Below are 18,516 nucleotides of genomic sequence, written 5' to 3' on the forward strand. Positions count from 1 at the left end.
TAAGGGAAGCGACGACTGCTCATTTGCATAGGCGTATATTCCAATATAGTCACGGAAAGTCCCTTTTGTTATCCCACTGCACATAGAGCGATTGCACAACTATATGACAATGCTCATGACGCGTACATGCGCATATCCAAACAGACATCATTTTCAATCATTCTCAATAAATTGCAACATCGGACAAATAACAATTTAGTTTTTTCCATTTTCATGTTAATGTAAACATAAAGGATGGTGGGTTTCAACCAATGTCTGTTGAGAAAACGCCAGAAGCCGGAACAGGAGGAAATGTGGTTAAGTATTCGATACAGCGTTTCCGCTCTGTAAACTCCGTGGGTTGCGACGGGGAAATCCTGTGACCTGGTACCAACCACCATAAGTCATCTATTTCGATCTAATCTTCACTGATGACTATACAACTATGCTGTCTTTCTTTTGTTTTTATCAGTTGTGATCAAGGTTAGACTTGATCAACAAAATAAACCAAATACATACATTTAGCATGACAACAATAATTATTGCTTTCCTATGTGTGGGTGGGGGTGTGTGTGAGAGAGAGAGGGGGGAGGGAGGGAGGGGGACAGAGCAACCTCTGGTCAAAGAGAGAGAGAGGGATGAGGGAGAGAGCAACCTCTGGCCTCCAAAATGATAGAGAAAATGTAGCTGGACATCCATCTTTATGAACAGTTTGTTCCAGCTCTACAGGAAAACAACAACATATGGAGCACAATGGCCTTGCACAATACCTGGGAATGTCCCTCAGTGAAACCATTGAGGTTGAGTCTTGTTTATCTTGTGATATCAAGATGTGTGTGTGTGTGTGTGTGTGTGTGTGTGTGTGTGTGTGTGTGTGTGTGTGTGTGTGTGTGTGTGTGTGTGTGTGTGTGTGTGTGTGTGTGTGTGTGTGTGTGTGTGTGTGTGTGTGTGTGTGTGTGTGATAGAGAAAGAATCATGACATCTCTGCATGCACTTGTGCATGTCTTGCGGTGTGAGCCACAACAGAAGGTCACACAAACAGGAGAGGCGTACACAAAATATCTGAAGATCTGGCTGGCCTAAGGCATAGGAAGACATTTAAGTGAAGAGGGTGCATGAAAATTCTACATTTTGAATGCACTTGTACTAGGCACATCAAACATAATTGGTACTCCTTGTCCATTTAACTTCATGTGAAAAGAGTTTGGAATGTTTAGATATTAAACTGTTGGTTTTTAATTGATATACCTATTGATTCTTGAAGAATATAACTTGAAAATGCTTCCTGAGGTTAGTACCAGCTCTTTCTAAACTGAAAAATATATATATATATATGCAACATGCAACAATTTCAAAGGATTTACTGAGTTACAGTTCATATAAGGAAATCATTCAATTGAAATAAATTAATTTAGACCTTAAATTCATTTAGACCGTAGACCTTAATCTATGGATTTCACATGACAGGGCAGTGGCGCAGACATGGGTGGGCCTGGGAAGGCATAGGACCATCCACTTGGGAGTCAAGCCCACACACTTGGGAGCCAGGACCAGCCAACCACAAAAGGGCTTTATTACAGAGAAATACTCCTCAGCGCCCCCCGCTTCAAAATGTTTATTCGGTATATAATGCAGTAGTTTTGCTTGCAATAGTTTTTGGGTCACAGTTTTGGGAAATTGGTCAACTACTAGTAAATAACCTTTATAATTTAATTAAACTTTGATACAAATAAATAAACACTTTTTTTTCAATATATACTTTAAAATGTCATGGTCACAAAATGGTTGCTCTCACAGAAATGACTAGCAAAGCACCAACACCGTACACAGCCTTTAAACAAAGGACCACGTGAAAGCTCTCACCTGAAAGCTATATCGCATTAGTGTATACGCACACTGCTCTCAGTGCAGGTCTGCTGGTTTTGACTAGCAGAAGAAGTGACTTTTTGTAGCAGCTTAGGCGAATTAACGTGGCAGGTTAGAATAATTACTGTGGCAGGTTAGGAAAATTAGGTTTGGGTTAGCTAAAATTGTCCCAGATGCAACATATCTAGCCACAGCCAGGCCTGCACTGAGAATAATCTAGGCTTCCACTAATACGATGCTGCCACCTGAAACAAACTAGGGTCAGAGATTGGATATAATGACGAAAAGCTTATTGTTGTCCACAGTGTGGAACAGCGGGCTGTCAGTCTCCCGCCTATTCCTTTCTTTGGATTGGTGGATACATCTCGTTATTTTAATACTTTTTTGAATATTCACTGAAGGGTTGACGTCAACTGCCTGTATTCAGTGGAGAGTGAGATGGATTCAGGGTTCCAGCGAAGGGAAATCTTAACGCTACAGTATACAATGACATTTTAGAATCTAGACAATCCTGTGCTCCCAACTTTGTGGCAACAGTTTGGGGAAGGCCCTTTCCTGTTTCAGCATGAGAATGCCCCCATGCACAAAGCGAGGTCCATACAGAACTGGTTGGTCGAGATCAGTGTGGAAGAACTTGACTGGCCTGCACAAAGCCTTGACCTCAACCCCATCGAACACCTTTGGGATGAATTGGAACGCCAACTGCGAGCCAGGCCTAATCGCCCAACATCAGTGCCCGACCTCATTAATGCTCTTGTGGCTAAATGGAAGCAATTCCCCGTAGCAAGGGGGGGACCAACTCCATATTAGGGCCTATAATTTTGAAATGAGATGTTTGATGAGCAGGTGTCCACATACGTTTGGCCATGTAGTGTATATATTTATATAGTACCAGTCAAAATTTTGGACACACCTACTCATTCAAGGGTTTTTCTTTATTTTTACTATTTTCTACATTGTAGAATAATAATAGTGAAGACATCAAAACTATGAAATAACATATGGAATCATGTAGTAACCAAAAATGTGTTAAACTATTTAAAATACACTACCATTCAAAGGTTTATGGGTCACTTAGAAATGTCCTTGTTTTTGAAAGAAAAGCACATTTTTGTCCAATAAAATAACATCAAATTGATCAGAAATACAGTGTAGACATTGTTAATGTTGTAAATTACTATTGTAGCTAAAAACAGCAGATTTTTTATGGAATATCTATTGCCACACAGATGAGCTCAGTGCTGCCAAGAACATTGCTCTGCTGGCTTACCACCGCTGGAGCAGGCAGCTGGAGATGGTCGACCAGAAAGATCTGATGGACTAGATCAAGACTGAGCTGTGACACCCCACCCCCACAGGCTCAGACTCAGGGTAGCTGCAGGGGTTGTTTCTACGGAGTGGCTGCGATCGGACTTTTCTGGACCGCTCTTCCCAGGGGCTAAAGGTCCCGAAGCTTCTGCACATGTGCCGGATTCTCTACATACGCACAATCTCAGCTCTACTAGTAGAGAATAGGCTACTCTGGCGAATGGTGCTCTTTTAATAAAGTCTTATGTAGCAAAATTTGAACAATGGGAAAAGTAATTCTGCTTTGAAAGTTGATAAACTTGTAACCTCACTTTTGAGGAAATGGCCTTCGTTCACGCATCGTTCACGCCTTCTTAAGCTTTAGCCCCACCCATCTCCTTAAGGGTTGATCCGAGCATCGTTCACGCCTTCTTAAGCTTTAGCCCCACCCATCTCCTTAAGGGTTGATCCGAGCTTTCTGTCCTAACAACAACAACAACAGTCAAGCACCCAAGCTAACTGGCTAATATTGGCTAGCTTGCTAGCTACTTCCAGACACAAACGAGAGAACAGCTCACTGACCAATTTACTTGCCCTAGCAGAGCTGGTTAGGCTGTTTTCATGTTATCCAGAGCGTTGGTGACAGCAACTCTGCTACTGGCAACAATTTACGCTTTTTTGCCAACATTTACTGACACCGGCCATATTCAACGGGTGTTAAGTGTTCGTAAATTCATCAGTTATTTTGCGCTCAGAGTAGATAGCCAGAACGAATTTACCACCTAAGTCTATCAACAGTTGTAACAATGACATTCTATTGAAATAATTACTAGCATTGTGGAGTCTTTTGTTAAGACATGTATCTAGCTAGCTAGGTAAACAATGAACTATAATCCCAACTCATGACATTAATACCCTGCATGAATCTGCAGGTAGCTAACCAACCAGGTTCAATGTTAGCTAGCAAACATTAGGCTATAATTAGCAAAGCAAATGCTTCTGAGTTACGAATAATAAGATCATACACTTAACGTTGGCTAGCGAGTCAGCCAGCTAGCGTTAACTAGCTAGCTAACAGTACACTTCAACTTGAAATGAAAACGACTTTCTGTCAATATTAGAAACGTGTAATATCTGAAAATGTAGCTAGCTAGACTATTTTACCCATGCTATGTAATCGGAGTAGATAGCCAGAGCGAATTTACCAGCTACGTCTATCAACAGTTGTCGCAGTGACATTCTATTGAAATAGATTCTTGCATTATGGAGTCTTTTTTTTAAGACATGTAGCTAGCTAGCTAGGTAAACAATGAACCATAATCCCAACTCATGATGTTACTACCCTGCATGAATCTGCAAATAACTAACAAACCAGGTTCAATATTAGCTAGATAACATTAGGCTATAACTGGCAAAGCAAATGGCTCTGATATACGAATAATAAGATCATACACATAACGTTAGCTGGCGAGCCAGCCAGCTAACGTTAGCTTGCTAGCTAACAGTACACTAACTTGAAATGAAAATGACTTTCTGTCAAAATTAAAAATGTGTAATAACTTAAAATGTAGTTAGTTAGACTATCTTACCAGTATACATCGTGGATGGACTCTTCTCCCTGTCACGGATGCCATGGTTGCCCTTAGTTTGAAGATGTAATCCGGAGACAGGTGTTTTCTCCATCTCCTTAGCTATCATACTCTAATTTCCCTGTTTTCGAAACTCGGTCCTCCAGAAAGTGGAGAGCCACACTTTTGCATTTGTACTACGTGACACATTTTTTTTAAAGCGATGTTAAACTTCGATTAGCTATACATACTTACCAGCTCAGACAGAAGCGGGCTATATGGCAGACCAATCCGAACTCATCTCTCGGCATGTCCAGCCCACTCATTATCTCCAGCCAATCATGGCTAGCGGGAAGGTTGCTCATTTTTTCTGTGGCTAAACCAACTAGGCTCATAATTTAACAATTTTATTCATATTTACAGATGGCATACAAGAGCTGGCATTTTACTCTCATGCGTCCTCAACTCAACAGTGCTTGCCACTAGGCAGAATATGTGCTTTGAAACAAAACACAGGTAGGCTACAGTTTGTTAACACTATCTGCTCTGAAATTCGCTCACTGTACATAATTTGAAACAACACTGTACATAACAAAGAAGATCTAAATGCATATTCCCATGAAACTAATTGAGATCAAATGGTTTGCATACAGATGCTGCATGGATGTTTCACCAGTAAAACTTTAAGAATTATCTTTCACGATTGACAGTGAAAAATGTGTGAGGGGGTGACCACAAAAAAATGTGTGCGTAAAGTAAAAGTAAAAATAAACACATGTGCAGAACATAATACAGATCTTTCCAGGGGCGGGACGGGGGCAGAACGCGGCGGTTACCTACGGATATGTAGCCTCGGCCTTGTTTCTATGGAACCTTGCTGAAAGGTTGCCGGTAATGGGCAAGCTACGTAAACAGAAATGGTACAGTAGATCTGTCTTTAAACTATGGGCACCTTCGATAGATAATTAGCAGCAATAGTTTGGTGCTTCTGTTTTTCATCACTGGTTATTTGGACAAATCACGATTTGACAGCTGTTCGCGTCATTCGAATTTCGGAAGCGGAGGTCACATTCGGTCCATGGACTTGCCCGTAACTTGCAAACAGAGAGGGTGGAGCTCAAACGTAATACTTGTTACTGCATTAATTGTATTACGCACTTCTACAATGTATCAACAATAGGCTGCATTATACATCGCGATTATTGACGTAGGTGCTTCTTCATGTGACCTGACTTCCCGATGTGCTACTAAAGTTCTGTAGTTCTCATGGACTTCTCGTGAATTTAGTCTAATGTAGTAGGCATTAGACAGTAAACGGGTTTTAAATCAACATTCTTAAATCAACAAACAAATCATAAGACGCAACATGGCTTTTGCCATTCCTATGGTTATAGTTACGCTGTTTTGGGGATTTGTTGGAGGGGTGGTACCATGGTTTATTCCGAAGGGACCAAACAGAGGGTGAGTATTGCGGGGCAGAATTCATTTTCTACTGTGCAGGAAATGTGAAAGAGATGAGAATGAAAAATAACCCTGTCTGTCGGATTTTATTGTATAATATCGATATTATATCACAAAAAGTTCATGAAATGTATAAGCAAATTACGTTTTTGATATGGCCCACTCTTTGATGGTGTGGCTTTAAACTTTAGAAAAATAACATGTTTATTCCATCGCATTACTGTATGAATGGCCATATCTGCTTCTCACAGGGTCGTCATTACCATGCTAGTATTGACTGCAGTTTGCTGCTACTTGTTGTAAGTATCACGATTTGTTTTATCCCTTGTGAAATGTATAGATGTTTTGCTATACAGCACAGGCTTCATTAACTTGTTTGTTCTTTTTTTTATCGACAGAGCAGTGTAGTCACGTGGGTCGTGCGTCAGCCAGGCTAGTGACCTATGAGCTAGCTAGTGACAAAGCACACATACCTACTTATTAACAACATTTAAGGAAGTTTATTTTGAAATTAGTCATAAATATTATCCTGCCAACCACTATATGAAGAAGTAAAATAAAAAATAAAAACATGCATTCAAATTGTACTTTTTGTAATGACCACCAGAGTGTTGCATCTCTTTTGGCATTGTATTCATGTAAGGAATGTGTGGCAAGACATCAGTAGATTTATAATTGAACACATTTATGAAGATTTAACACTATTATGGAGAGATGTACTGCTTGGATTTTTTTTACTTATGAAAGAAATAAGTTGAAACAATTGTATGTAATTAATTTCATTATTCTTTTGGCCAACTCATATTCACAAACGTAATTTGGAAACAAAACACCACATTTTCTTACCTTGCAAAAATAAATGTAACTATATTTTAAGACAATTAAATACTCTGCCAACAAAAACCTGTTGTCATGCTGGAATGTGATATTGTACCCCCTAGCCCCGCCCCTAGCCCAAATGTCCTTTGTATATTCTTTATATATACTTGTGTTCCCCATGTACTTTTTGTATTGATTTGTTGTTAATAAATACAAATAAAATAAAAAAAAATATATATATATATATATATATACAAATTTAAAAAACATTGATAGGCATGCATATGTGCTATATTGTTCCACCGGTAGGGGGCAGTAAATACAAGGCATCGTGTGCCTTCATTGGTTCCATAGCTCTGCCAAGAATGTGAAAGAAACAGAATAGCCTTTTGTATTTAAGTGTGTGAGAAACCAGTGTGATTCACACGAGGATCAAATTGGTGAACTTTGCCCTGAAAAACTGGGAGAAGTTGCAAGGAACTCAATAAGCCACGTCTTTGTTACAAATCCACTATCTTTAATTGGGGATCTGTTCAAGTATTTATGAACCTTCTGTTCACTTTGTCTATTTAGTCTGTATTCACATTTTACAGATAGCACCACTTAAAGGGGCAATCTGCAGTTCAAACTATTTACAAAGCGGTCAGTCCGCCACTGTTTCTGTAAACAGCTGAGGGACGGGGCTAGAGAAATGTAACCACTCAAATTAACAGACAGGGCTATGGATACAAGATATAAAAAGTATCGTTTTAATCATGTTTTGAGGCTATATATTGTTTGTTTACAATTACATTGTTTTTAAACAACAGAGGAAAACAAGCTTATTTTGGGTTCTGGGTTAGAAAGTTAAACAAAGCTCGTGAGGCAATTCTAAGTTATATTCTTCAAGAACCAATAGCTATATATCATCAATTTAAAAGTGGGGGAAAAAAGGATAGCAGATTCTCCCTTCAAACTATGTTGCCTAATGAAACCACTCTTGCCAGTTATCAGTGTTTAATGGATAAGGTAAGGGTCTCTGTGCTTCAGAACAAATACCAGAGTGTGGGCTATTAGTTGCTGCCAAATATGACAGCTGGCCTGATTATAGCACAGTCAGATCCATCCAGGCGGACCCAGGAAACAGTCAAAACAAACAGCAAACAGTTACTTGGATTGTCTGCTGCATCTATTTACATAGCAACTCTTTTTGATAAATATTGAGCTTGTGGAGCAGCCTATGCCTGTGTGTTACTGAGCCTTTGTGTTAATGAACCAGCTGACGACAGTAGCTGGCCACAACATTGAAAGCAAATGTACAAAACAAGCACAGTGCATTGTTTCCTCAGTAAAATTTAGGGAATTCATGATGGAGAGAGGTTTGCTGAACAACTCCTTTGTTCTCATTAAACTGTATTTCATTGATCACTCCACAGTACATACTGTTATTGTATGTTGCATCATTCTTTCTTTTACATCATTGGATCTAAATAAAAAAAAAATCCACATTCTGGCTTTGTTCAAATTAAAGATGAATTCAACACAAAGATGATAAGAGTGCTTGAAGCAGATGAGAGTGCATAATGAATATGCTAATTGAAAGGCCATCATAATGTTTTTTTTTCTCTCGTCCCTGTTCTTTCACAGTTGGTTGATAGCCATTCTCTCCCAGATGAATCCACTGTTTGGACCTGCTTTGAGTAATGACACTATTTGGTATCTGCAATTCCACTGGCGCTGACTCTGCCCTCAATGACTGAGAAAGGCCCAGGAGGACCAAGGACAAAGGCATCATAAACCTGTCCATTTAGCTTCTTTTAAACTTTATATCTGACTCTTGGTTTACCTAAGATAATGGTCAAATCAAATTTATTTATATAGCCCTTTTTACATCAGCTGATATCTCAAAGTGCTGTACAGAAACCCAGCCTAAAACCCCAAACAGCAAGCAATGCAGGTGTAGAAGCATGGTGGCTAATCATGGTAATAAATATACTGAAATAGCTTGCAAATGGAAGTCATGCTAGCCTGTAAATCAGTTAATATCTAGGGAAGCTATATCTGTGTAGGAATTTGAAAATGAGGGGGCAAGTCGTTGAGATACACAAAGCATCAGTGAGTGAAAGTGATTGTTTTATTTCTTACTGCTGAGTAATACCCTCTTCTATTGCTAGAGAGGGAGTGGGGGGGGGGGCTGGCATGTGGCCGGGGAGTGCAGGCAGATCTAAGTCCTCCAGACTTTCCCACAAGGCCCTGAGCTCAGACCCTCCCACCAATGGAATCCTTGGCTTTGTTAAAATGTATTTTATTAACCACACAGTTACTAAGTATTTTAAGTTAAATGCTCTTTGAATGTATGATATAGGATCTTCAGCGATGATTGGATTCACATTACCTTGCTCATCCTATCAGTTTTAAGTGTTTCTCAAAACTCATGTTGTCTTGTTTATTTGTCTGTTATAATTAATATTTGAAGGCGCCTCAAAATCCACTTTGTGATTTTGTTTTTGGACTGTATGTACATTTTTGGGGACACAATGTGCCCAAGCAATTTCTGTACAGGCAGTAATGTTGACTAAATGAGTTAACCTAGTCTGTATGTTCCATGTTTATCTTGCCCCAGACAAATTTTTCCCAACATCGTAACAATGTCAAATCACAGTACATAACATATAGCATTATGGCAGATCTAATCAAAGATGGTATTTATAATGTACAGTATAATATTTGTAAACCCTAATGACTTGAGTTTCATGCTTGCACCAAGCAAGTGTAACCTTAGAGCCTTTGGAAATATATAAGTGTCATTATTAAAGTATTTATATTACTTCCCTATTATAAAAATGTCTGGATAATTGTATTATAGCATCTGAAGTGTGTGCAATGCTCTGCATTGTGTGCAGTAGTATACTGTAATTTAGGTGCAATGTTTTGGGTCAATCTTAAAGCTTCAGTGCGATTGGTCAGTGAGGGACCACGTGACTATGTAGTCACGCGCTTACCAAGGAACCCGTCAGGAAGAAGAAAAACAAAACAAACGCAAGAGAAAGGCAGCGTGGACTCCATTGAAATTGCTTTGTTATTGCTCAGATAGGAATAAACACGAAGCGAAACACGACACAAAACGTTCATATGGGGTTTCTAAAGGTGAGCTGAACGTTTTAAAAACCATTTGCCAAACTTTGTGGATAATGTTGCTTCGTTGAATGCTTGTTATCTCTTGTCTTGGTTAGCTGGTTATATCGTGCGGCTGTGAGAGGGGCGGGACGGAGGCCATACTGGAGCTAGTTGGTAGGGAACAAGATTGAGCTATTTTCGCATTAAATCCAGCTGAACTAAAACGGCTTACTTATTTGACAAACCATTTTTGTTGTATCACGACAACTGTAGATATGTGCGTGCACAATGTAGTTCCTTTCGATAGCTTGAATTTTTGTTTACGAAATTATTTTTATTTGCAAGATTGACATTTTGTGATATATTTTTTTGTTGTTGCGGGGGGGGTCATGCGGGTGGTGAAACAAGGTGCTGTGAATCAGGCATTACCCCATTAATGCTTTTTGGGTCAACTAAAATCAACATCCTCTTAGGGTACACGCCCCCACCCCCACCATGCTGCTACAGAGCTCGAGAAAAAGATCTAGAACATTCTAGGTAAATTGAGCAAAGAATAAAGACAGCATTTGACCGAGTTTGTTGACAAATTGGCATTTCGGGGATTGAAGGGCGTCAGCTAGTCGGGACGGTTGTCAATGTTTACTTTTGTTCAGTGTCACCGAGATATCCACGTCGTGTGTTTATAATATTGACTAACTAGATATGCGTGTTCCCTCAGTAAGTTATGATAAGATGATTACATAGACCTCAGTAAAAATGATCTCCTATGCGAATTCTGCCTGTCAAGGGGTCATTTTGCATGTATTTAGTCAGCTATTTAGGCCACAAAAACAATCCTTTTAAATTGCTTGTTGTTTTCAGTCTCAACCTACAATGAAATCTCTTTCTATTGACAGCAAAGCCGACCATTCGTGCATATCTGGAGGCGGGCTATAACTGCGCTTTGACCAATAGGGCTGTTGGATTACGTGGGTGTTGGCCCAGGATAGTAGTACGTTAGTTTGACGTTGTACTTGTTTGTGTTGGGATCCATGTTGAGTCAGCCTCAAACTATTAATTCAGTTGATTAGTGATTGTATTTTTTTGTTGTTTATTGCTCACTACAATCCTGTACTCTAATATATACATTTGGCCATGTCTCTTCCCGAAAGTCAGATATTGCAGAGGTATTATGCTGTGTAGTTAACGTTAGATCGTCCATTCTCATCGCGTGTAATGCTAGACATCTAGTCCTCTATCTATGCTGAACCTAAAATATACATGCAGCATGCAACAATTTCAAATATTTTACTAAGTTACCGTTCATATAAGGAAATCAGTCAATTGAAATAAATAAATGAGGCACTATTCTATGGATTTCACATGACTGGGCAGGGGTACAGTCATGGGAGGGCATAGGCCCCCCACTCAGGAGTTTTTTCCCCACAAAAGGGCTTTATTTCCGACAGAAATACTGCTCAGTACACCCCTTATCTTGGAAAAGGAGAAATGCTTACATTTGTACACATTTCAGAGAAATAAGCTTTTTGTGTGTATGGAACATTTGTGGGATCTTATTTCAACTCATGAAACATAGGACCAACACTTTTTTATATGTTGCGTTTATATTTTTGTTCAGCGTAGTTTATAGGTGGTAGATCTGAAGACTTTTAGCCCATTTCTGCTGTAATTCTTTCCTACATGATCGATTTTCCCCTGTAAACTTAGGGGTGACCAGTGTTGCAAATTTGATGTGGAGTGCGCTGCACGCTGAGAATACCACACACATTCTTGTCTTGACTCTTTGCTCAACATGTCCTCAAAGCAAGGTTGTCATTACCAGCTGTGGTGGTTAGACCAGGAGGATATCCTTCAGAGTGCATGAAAGAAAGATGTCTGCCTCAGTGTATTGGTTAACTTTGTGATGATAATAACATGGTAATAACTGAGATAACAAAACGGACCTAAACATCCTTGTTACAGAAATTCAACAATAATCATGAAGCAGGTAATTTTGTATATTGGTAGTACAGTATCTCAAATGTTGCCAGTCTTGCAGACAAAATCAATGCAATTTAAAACATCTAGTCTATCTAGATGTACACTGAACTTTTAATGGTAAACAAACAACCCTTGAAGTTAGGACATTTCTCTGTATTGTGTCTCAGGCGTAGTTAGTTAATTATGATAAGGTTGCTGGTACTGCATTTGCATCCAGGTTTGTTTTGGTATTGGCCCTAGACCTATAAATATGCTTGCATGATATTGATAGAATTTGCCCGGTAGTATAAGTTTGCATGACTCATCTTGCCATGTTTATAGCCTACTTTTCTATTGTAGTGGTAAAGAACATAGCTATTTCTGTGTGTAATTAATTAGCCAATGGAGATGACAACAAATAATTCCTGCTACCACTACCAAATCGGCCTATCACACTTGAGATTTTTATCTCTCTGTTATTATATTATAAAGCCCACACACGTGGCAAGGATTCAGTTCAGCATGGAAGCGGAGCTTTTTCTGTAGGACACTACCTTCAATATTAGCAAATAATATGTGACCTGGATATGCTAGTGATAGCTTTTTTTGGTGTGCTGCAAAAGGGGCACAGGAGAGGTCCCTGTGTTTCTAAAATATACCTATGTTGGCCTTTACACCAATGTTTTTATTTTTTTTATTTTTTGGTGAAGCGTATCAGTTGGTGATGGGGTAGCAATTGATAAAGTAGAGTATCACAATATTATCTTTGACGATATTTATATACAATACCAGTCAAAAGTTTGGGCACCTACTCATTCCAGGGTTTTTCTTTATTTTTACTATTTTCTACATTGTAGAATAATAGTGAAGACATCAAAACTATGAAATAACACACATGGAATCATGTAGTAACCAAAAAAGTGTTAAACAAATCAAAATATGTTTTAGATTCCTCAAAGTAACCACCCTTTGCCTTGATGACAGCTTTGCACACACTTGGCATTCTCTCAACCAGCTTCACCTGGAATGCTTTTCTAACAGTCTTGAAGGAGTTCCCACATATGCTGAGAATTTGTTGGCTGCTTTTCCTTCACTCTGCGGTCCAACTCATCCCAAACATCTCAATTGGGTTGAGGTCAGGGTGATTGTGGAGGCCAGGTCATCTGATACAGCACTCCACCACTCTCCTCCTTGGTCAAATAGCCCTTACACAGCCTGGATGTGTGTTGGGTCATTGCCCTGTTGAAAAACAAATGATAGTCCCACTTAGCGCAAACCAGATGGGATGGGGTATCACTGTACAATGCTGTGGTAGCCATGCTGGTTAAGTATGCCTTGAATTCTAAATAAATCACTGACAGTGTCACCAGCAAAGCACTATCACACCACCTCCTCCATGCTTCACGGTGGGGACCACACATGCGGAGATCAACCGTTCACCTACTCTGCGTCTCACAAAGACATGGCGGTTGGAACCAAAAATCTCAAATTTGGACTCATCAGACCAAAGGACAGACTAATATCCATTGCTCATGTTTCTTGTGACAAGCAAGTGTTTTCTTATTATTGGTGTCCATTTGGTAGTAGTTTCTTTGCAGAAATTTGACCAAGAAGGCCGGATTTCTATTATTGTGTGCATGTAACTGTACTCATTGTTGTCAGGGATCAGAGGAGTTGGGTTAAATGCGGAAGACACATTTCAGTTGAATGTATTCAGTTGTACAACTGACTAGGTATCCCCCTTTCCATGGTTGTAAAGATAATAGTTATAAAAAAGATGTAGGTCCATTATATTTTCTAAATACTTTATATCTGGTTTAAGTATACCCAGAACCCTCCCCCCACCCCTTTTTAAATGGTCAATTTAGCCTCAATGTTTTTTGTGTGCTTGTGAGTGAGACCCTCCCACCCTGATGTTGGTACAGGAGTATGACTGTCCCTTGTATCTGTCATTCTTTCCCCACACGATCAGATTGTGAAGTGGGCTCATGTTTCCTAATGCCTGTGGCTTAATGCCTATGGCTTAATGCCTTTCCAATTGTGTTGAGACCTTTGAAGCCAGCTAATGCATAGTGAAGTTTAATGTCCGTCAGGAGCAGCTTGTGACATCCATTGTGACCAATGATATATACAAAAACTAGATTGCTGATGCTATTTATTGGCCAATGAGAGGCTTTGAAGCCACCGGTCGGCCATATTGGTAATCCTCAGCAGCAGTCCTCCAAAGGAAGGAATGGAATTACACAGTATTTCAAAGAAATATTTCAAGGACAAAGTTACATGTACTTGTGTTTTTTTGAGGTTTTAGTGGGGACAGTAACATTAATATTTAAAAAATGTAACTTTAAGGAAAATGGCTTGCTATATTTTTGATTTGCATGTGTAGCTCACATAACACCATTTTAAAAAGGATGCTTTAAGGTGTCTGTGATAGAATACATGTGGCAAAAACCAATGTAGACTTTAGTAAATGCATTTCTATAGCTTCCAAAGTGTTTTTTACAATGGTGGGGGAGTAGTAAAATGGATCAGCGGTGGGGGAGTAGTAAAATGGATCAGCGGTGGCTTCAGAACAGTGCTCCCTGTCTGTCATCTAGTGTATATATAAATAATTGATTGTGACCCATGTGTCAGTGCCCATGGTAAACTGACTTAACCTGTCTGCATAGCATACTGAAGAGCCCATTATGTTTTAGTCGTGATCTCCTATTTCAAAATTTTTCGCCAACAAGGCTAAGACATGTAGCCTGTCCTAATCTAGATGGACTACAGTGCTGTCAATACCGGGTGTGGGGCACACAGTTGTTTATGTCTGAAATCTGCAATTATTTCTGCCTTCCTTTCATCTCCATATTCTGCCATCAACAGAAACCTATCATCAGAGAAATCTGACTAGGAAGTGAGTGGTCAATCGTAAGCGTAAGAGAGAGACCTACTCTGTAGCGTGCATTTTAGAAACTGTTGCAGTAAGGCATCACGCAGTGTGTTTTTAATGTCCAGGGGGATGTTTCTGTGTAGAGAGGACAAAGATATTAAAATGGCAGAGTGCAGTAGCCAGGCTGGCAGGCAGTTTCTCATGGCATCAGCACATTGCAGCAAGGGCTTCCCCACAGTGCCTCCAAAAACACAATCGCCCTCATCTGAGTGGCTCTAACAGGTGGGTGTATTTTCAGGACCAGGACTGCACTCACAGCACATGGCCTTTTAAGACTCATCAACACATCCTGCTTTTAAGGTGAGCTATGTGTAACCAGTAACATACTGACTAGGTATGCGTAACCAGTAACATACTGACTAGGTATATGTAACATACTGACTAGGCATGCTTAACCAGTAACATACTGACTAGGTATATGTAACATACTGACTAGGCATGCTTAACCAGTAACACACTGACTAGGCATGCGTAACCAGTAACACACTGACTAGGCATGCTTAACCAGTAACATACTGACTAGGCATGCTTAACCAGTAACATACTGACTAGGCATGCTTAACCAGTAACATACTGACTAGGCATGCTTAACCAGTAACATACTGACTAGGCATGCTTAACCAGTAACATACTGACTAGGCATGCTTAACCAGTAACATACTGACTAGGCATGCTTAACCAGTAACATACTGACTAGGTATGCTTAACATACTGACTAGGTATGCGTAACCAGTAACATACTGACTAGGCATGCGTAACCAGTAACATACTGACTAGGCATGCGTAACCAGTAACATACTGACTAGGCATGCTTAACCAGTAACACACTGACTAGGCATGCGTAACCAGTAACATACTGACTAGGTATATGTAACATACTGACTAGGCATGCTTAACCAGTAACATACTGACTAGGTATGCGTAACCAGTAACATACTGACTAGGTATGTGTAACATACTGACTAGGCATGCGTAACCAGTAACATACTGACTAGGTATGCGTAACATACTGACTAGGTATGCTTAACCAGTAACATACTGACTAGGTATGCTTAACCAGTAACATACTGACTAGGTATGCTTAACCAGTAACATACTGACTAGGTATGCGTAACATACTGACTAGGTATGCTTAACCAGTAACATACTGACTAGGTATGCGTAACATACTGACTTGGTATGCTTAACCAGTAACATACTGACTAGGTATGCTTAACCAGTAACATACTGACTAGGTATGCTTAACCAGTAACATACTGACTAGGTATGCTTAACCAGTAACATACTGACTAGGTATGCGTAACATACTGACTAGGTATGCTTAACCAGTAACATACTGACTAGGTATGCGTAACATACTGACTTGGTATGCTTAACCAGTAACATACTGACTAGGTATGCGTAACCAGTAACATACTGACTAGGTATGCTTAACCAGTATCATACTGACTAGGTATGCTTAACCAGTATCATACTGACTAGGTATGCGTAACCAGTAACATACTGACTAGGTATGCGTAACCAGTAACATACTGACTAGGTATGCGTAACCAGTAACATACTGACTAGGTATGCGTAACCAGTAACACACTGACTAGGTATGCATAACATACTGACTAGGTATGTGTAACCAGTAACATACTGACTAGGTATGCGTAACTAGTTTCAGCCAGTGCTACTGCTCTGCTTTGCAGGCTATGCTGCCGTGTCTGTGTGTCTCTGTGTGATGCTGTGGCAGGCAGAGAGAAGAGGAGGTGGTGTTTTTCTGTTGGTGTTTTTCCTCTGCGGGCAAAAGCTGCTGTGTGAAAAGCAGACAGGGGTGATAAGAAGCTCATTTGACTGAGTTGGCAAACCAGGTGGAAAATGTCATCCGCCACTAGAGGAGCTGGGTTGTTTTGCTCTGTGTCACAGCTGGCTAGCACAGTGCCCTCCCTCCCCAGCATATTTCTCATGATTTGTTATGCAAACGGGGTCCAGCGACTCTGCTCCCTCTCTCTTTGTGACTCTTCGTTGGCAGCGGGGAATGATAGCTAGCTAGAGTCATTTTAAAAATAGCCTAGACACAGTGTTTATTCAATGCTCATTCTGTCTCGCATCAAACTAATCTGCTGCCTGCAGGGAGGGCTCCCAGTGTATTTTCTGGATCTGAAATGCTGCAACCGGACAATGTCTGCAACTTTGCTCGGCTTCGACTATGTCTCTTTTACAAACATGGAAGCCCCCCCCCCCCCCCAGTTTTGCACTGAGTGTCACCAACACAGTCATGAGTTAAGATATATCACACTAGAGTTGATAGAAGTAGGCTATGTGTTCTGATTTAAATGAACAGCTGGTCTTGACAGTCGCTCTCAGAAGCCGTGTTTGACGATCTGCACAGAATCTCAGCTTGCAGGCTAAGTGACAGTATTATGTGTTTGAGTTGTATAAGATCGTAGGCGGTGAAGTAGGGGAAATGTGCAAACATATGTAATATCTTACTAATTAAACCCTTCCATTCCCCCTGTGTTCTCATCTCTCTCCAGACACAAGGCATCAGACGAGAACTAGACTTCCATGAGTTCACAGAGTTTTCCACAATAAAGAAGACTCTTTTTGTTACTTAACTCATAGATTTTTCTACTGTCGGTTGACATCATCCGAAGACGACTGGGACACGAGGTGGAGGAAAAATTCACAATAAGGAACAGAGATCGGTGCTCGGCGATGCCTCAGGTAATGGAAGGGAGGGTTCTTTTAGAAGTGGTCCAGCTTTAGCCAGTTGTCTCTCCAATAGTCTTGCAATTGACCAACTTCTGAAGCGAAAACAGCTAGGTTGCTGGACAGTTAATGGACAGTCTGTAGCCTAAAACTGACAGACCTCAGTCAAGTTGCCCTGCAATTACACTGTGGATGATATAGCCACAGATGGAACAATGAGCCGGTTAGTTAGAAAAGTATTTTGATACAGCTGTCAGTGGACAGACAGCCTATGGCATTTTCCCACGTCCATGGGAACATTCCCCTTTTTATCCAGGCTGACACAACCCCACAATTGTTGTTTGTTGTTTGTTCAGTGTTACTCTCCATGCTTAACTAAATGTTAAAGGGGCAATCTGCGTTTGGTGCATCCATTAATTAACCTTTTTTTTATTTACTTTTAAGTTCATTTTATATATACCCATTGATTCTTACAGAATGTAACTTATAAATGCCTCGTGACCTTAGTTTAAAACAGATTGCCTCTTTTTAAACTACAACTATACTGAACAAAAATATAAACGCAACATGGAACAATTTCAAAGATTTAACTGAGTTACAGTTCATATAAGGAAATCAGTCAATTGAAATAAATAAATTAGGCCCTAATCTATGGATTTCACATGACAGGGTCACAGCCATGGGAGGGCATAGGCCCACCCACTTGGCAGCCAGGCCCAGCCAATCAGAATTCGTTTTTCCCCACAAAAGGGCTTTATTACAGACAGGAATACTCCTCAGCAACCCCACCCTCCCCCTTAGACGATCCCTCAGGTGTGGAAGCCAGATGTAGAGGTCCTGCCTGTTGTG

The 18,516-nt window shown here is 40.1% G+C and overlaps 1 protein-coding gene across 11 annotated transcripts in view; it reads left to right on the plus strand.

Moving 5' to 3' along the window:
* Positions 1-5,626: 5,626 nt before the first annotated feature.
* Positions 5,627-18,516, plus strand: part of LOC115153963 (V-type proton ATPase subunit e 1) — a 29,626-nt gene continuing 16,736 nt past the window's right edge. For 6 of the 11 annotated variants that reach the window (XR_003867797.1, XR_003867798.1, XR_003867796.1 and 3 more), the window contains exons 1-4: positions 5,627-6,161; positions 6,413-6,460; positions 8,607-10,106; positions 17,581-17,682. Coding sequence is in view for 8 of the 11 variants with exons in the window: in XM_029699686.1 (XP_029555546.1) it covers positions 10,092-10,106; positions 17,581-17,682 (117 nt within the window). In the remaining 3 variants the exon portion in view is untranslated. Of the gene's footprint in view, positions 6,162-6,412; positions 6,461-8,606; positions 10,107-15,208; positions 15,271-17,492; positions 17,683-18,516 lie in introns of those variants that run through there. The other 5 variants (XM_029699690.1, XM_029699693.1, XM_029699691.1 and 2 more) reach the window with 4 other exon arrangements.

This window comes from Salmo trutta, chromosome 19 (assembly GCF_901001165.1).
Source record: "Salmo trutta chromosome 19, fSalTru1.1, whole genome shotgun sequence".
Taxonomy (NCBI): domain Eukaryota; kingdom Metazoa; phylum Chordata; class Actinopteri; order Salmoniformes; family Salmonidae; genus Salmo; species Salmo trutta.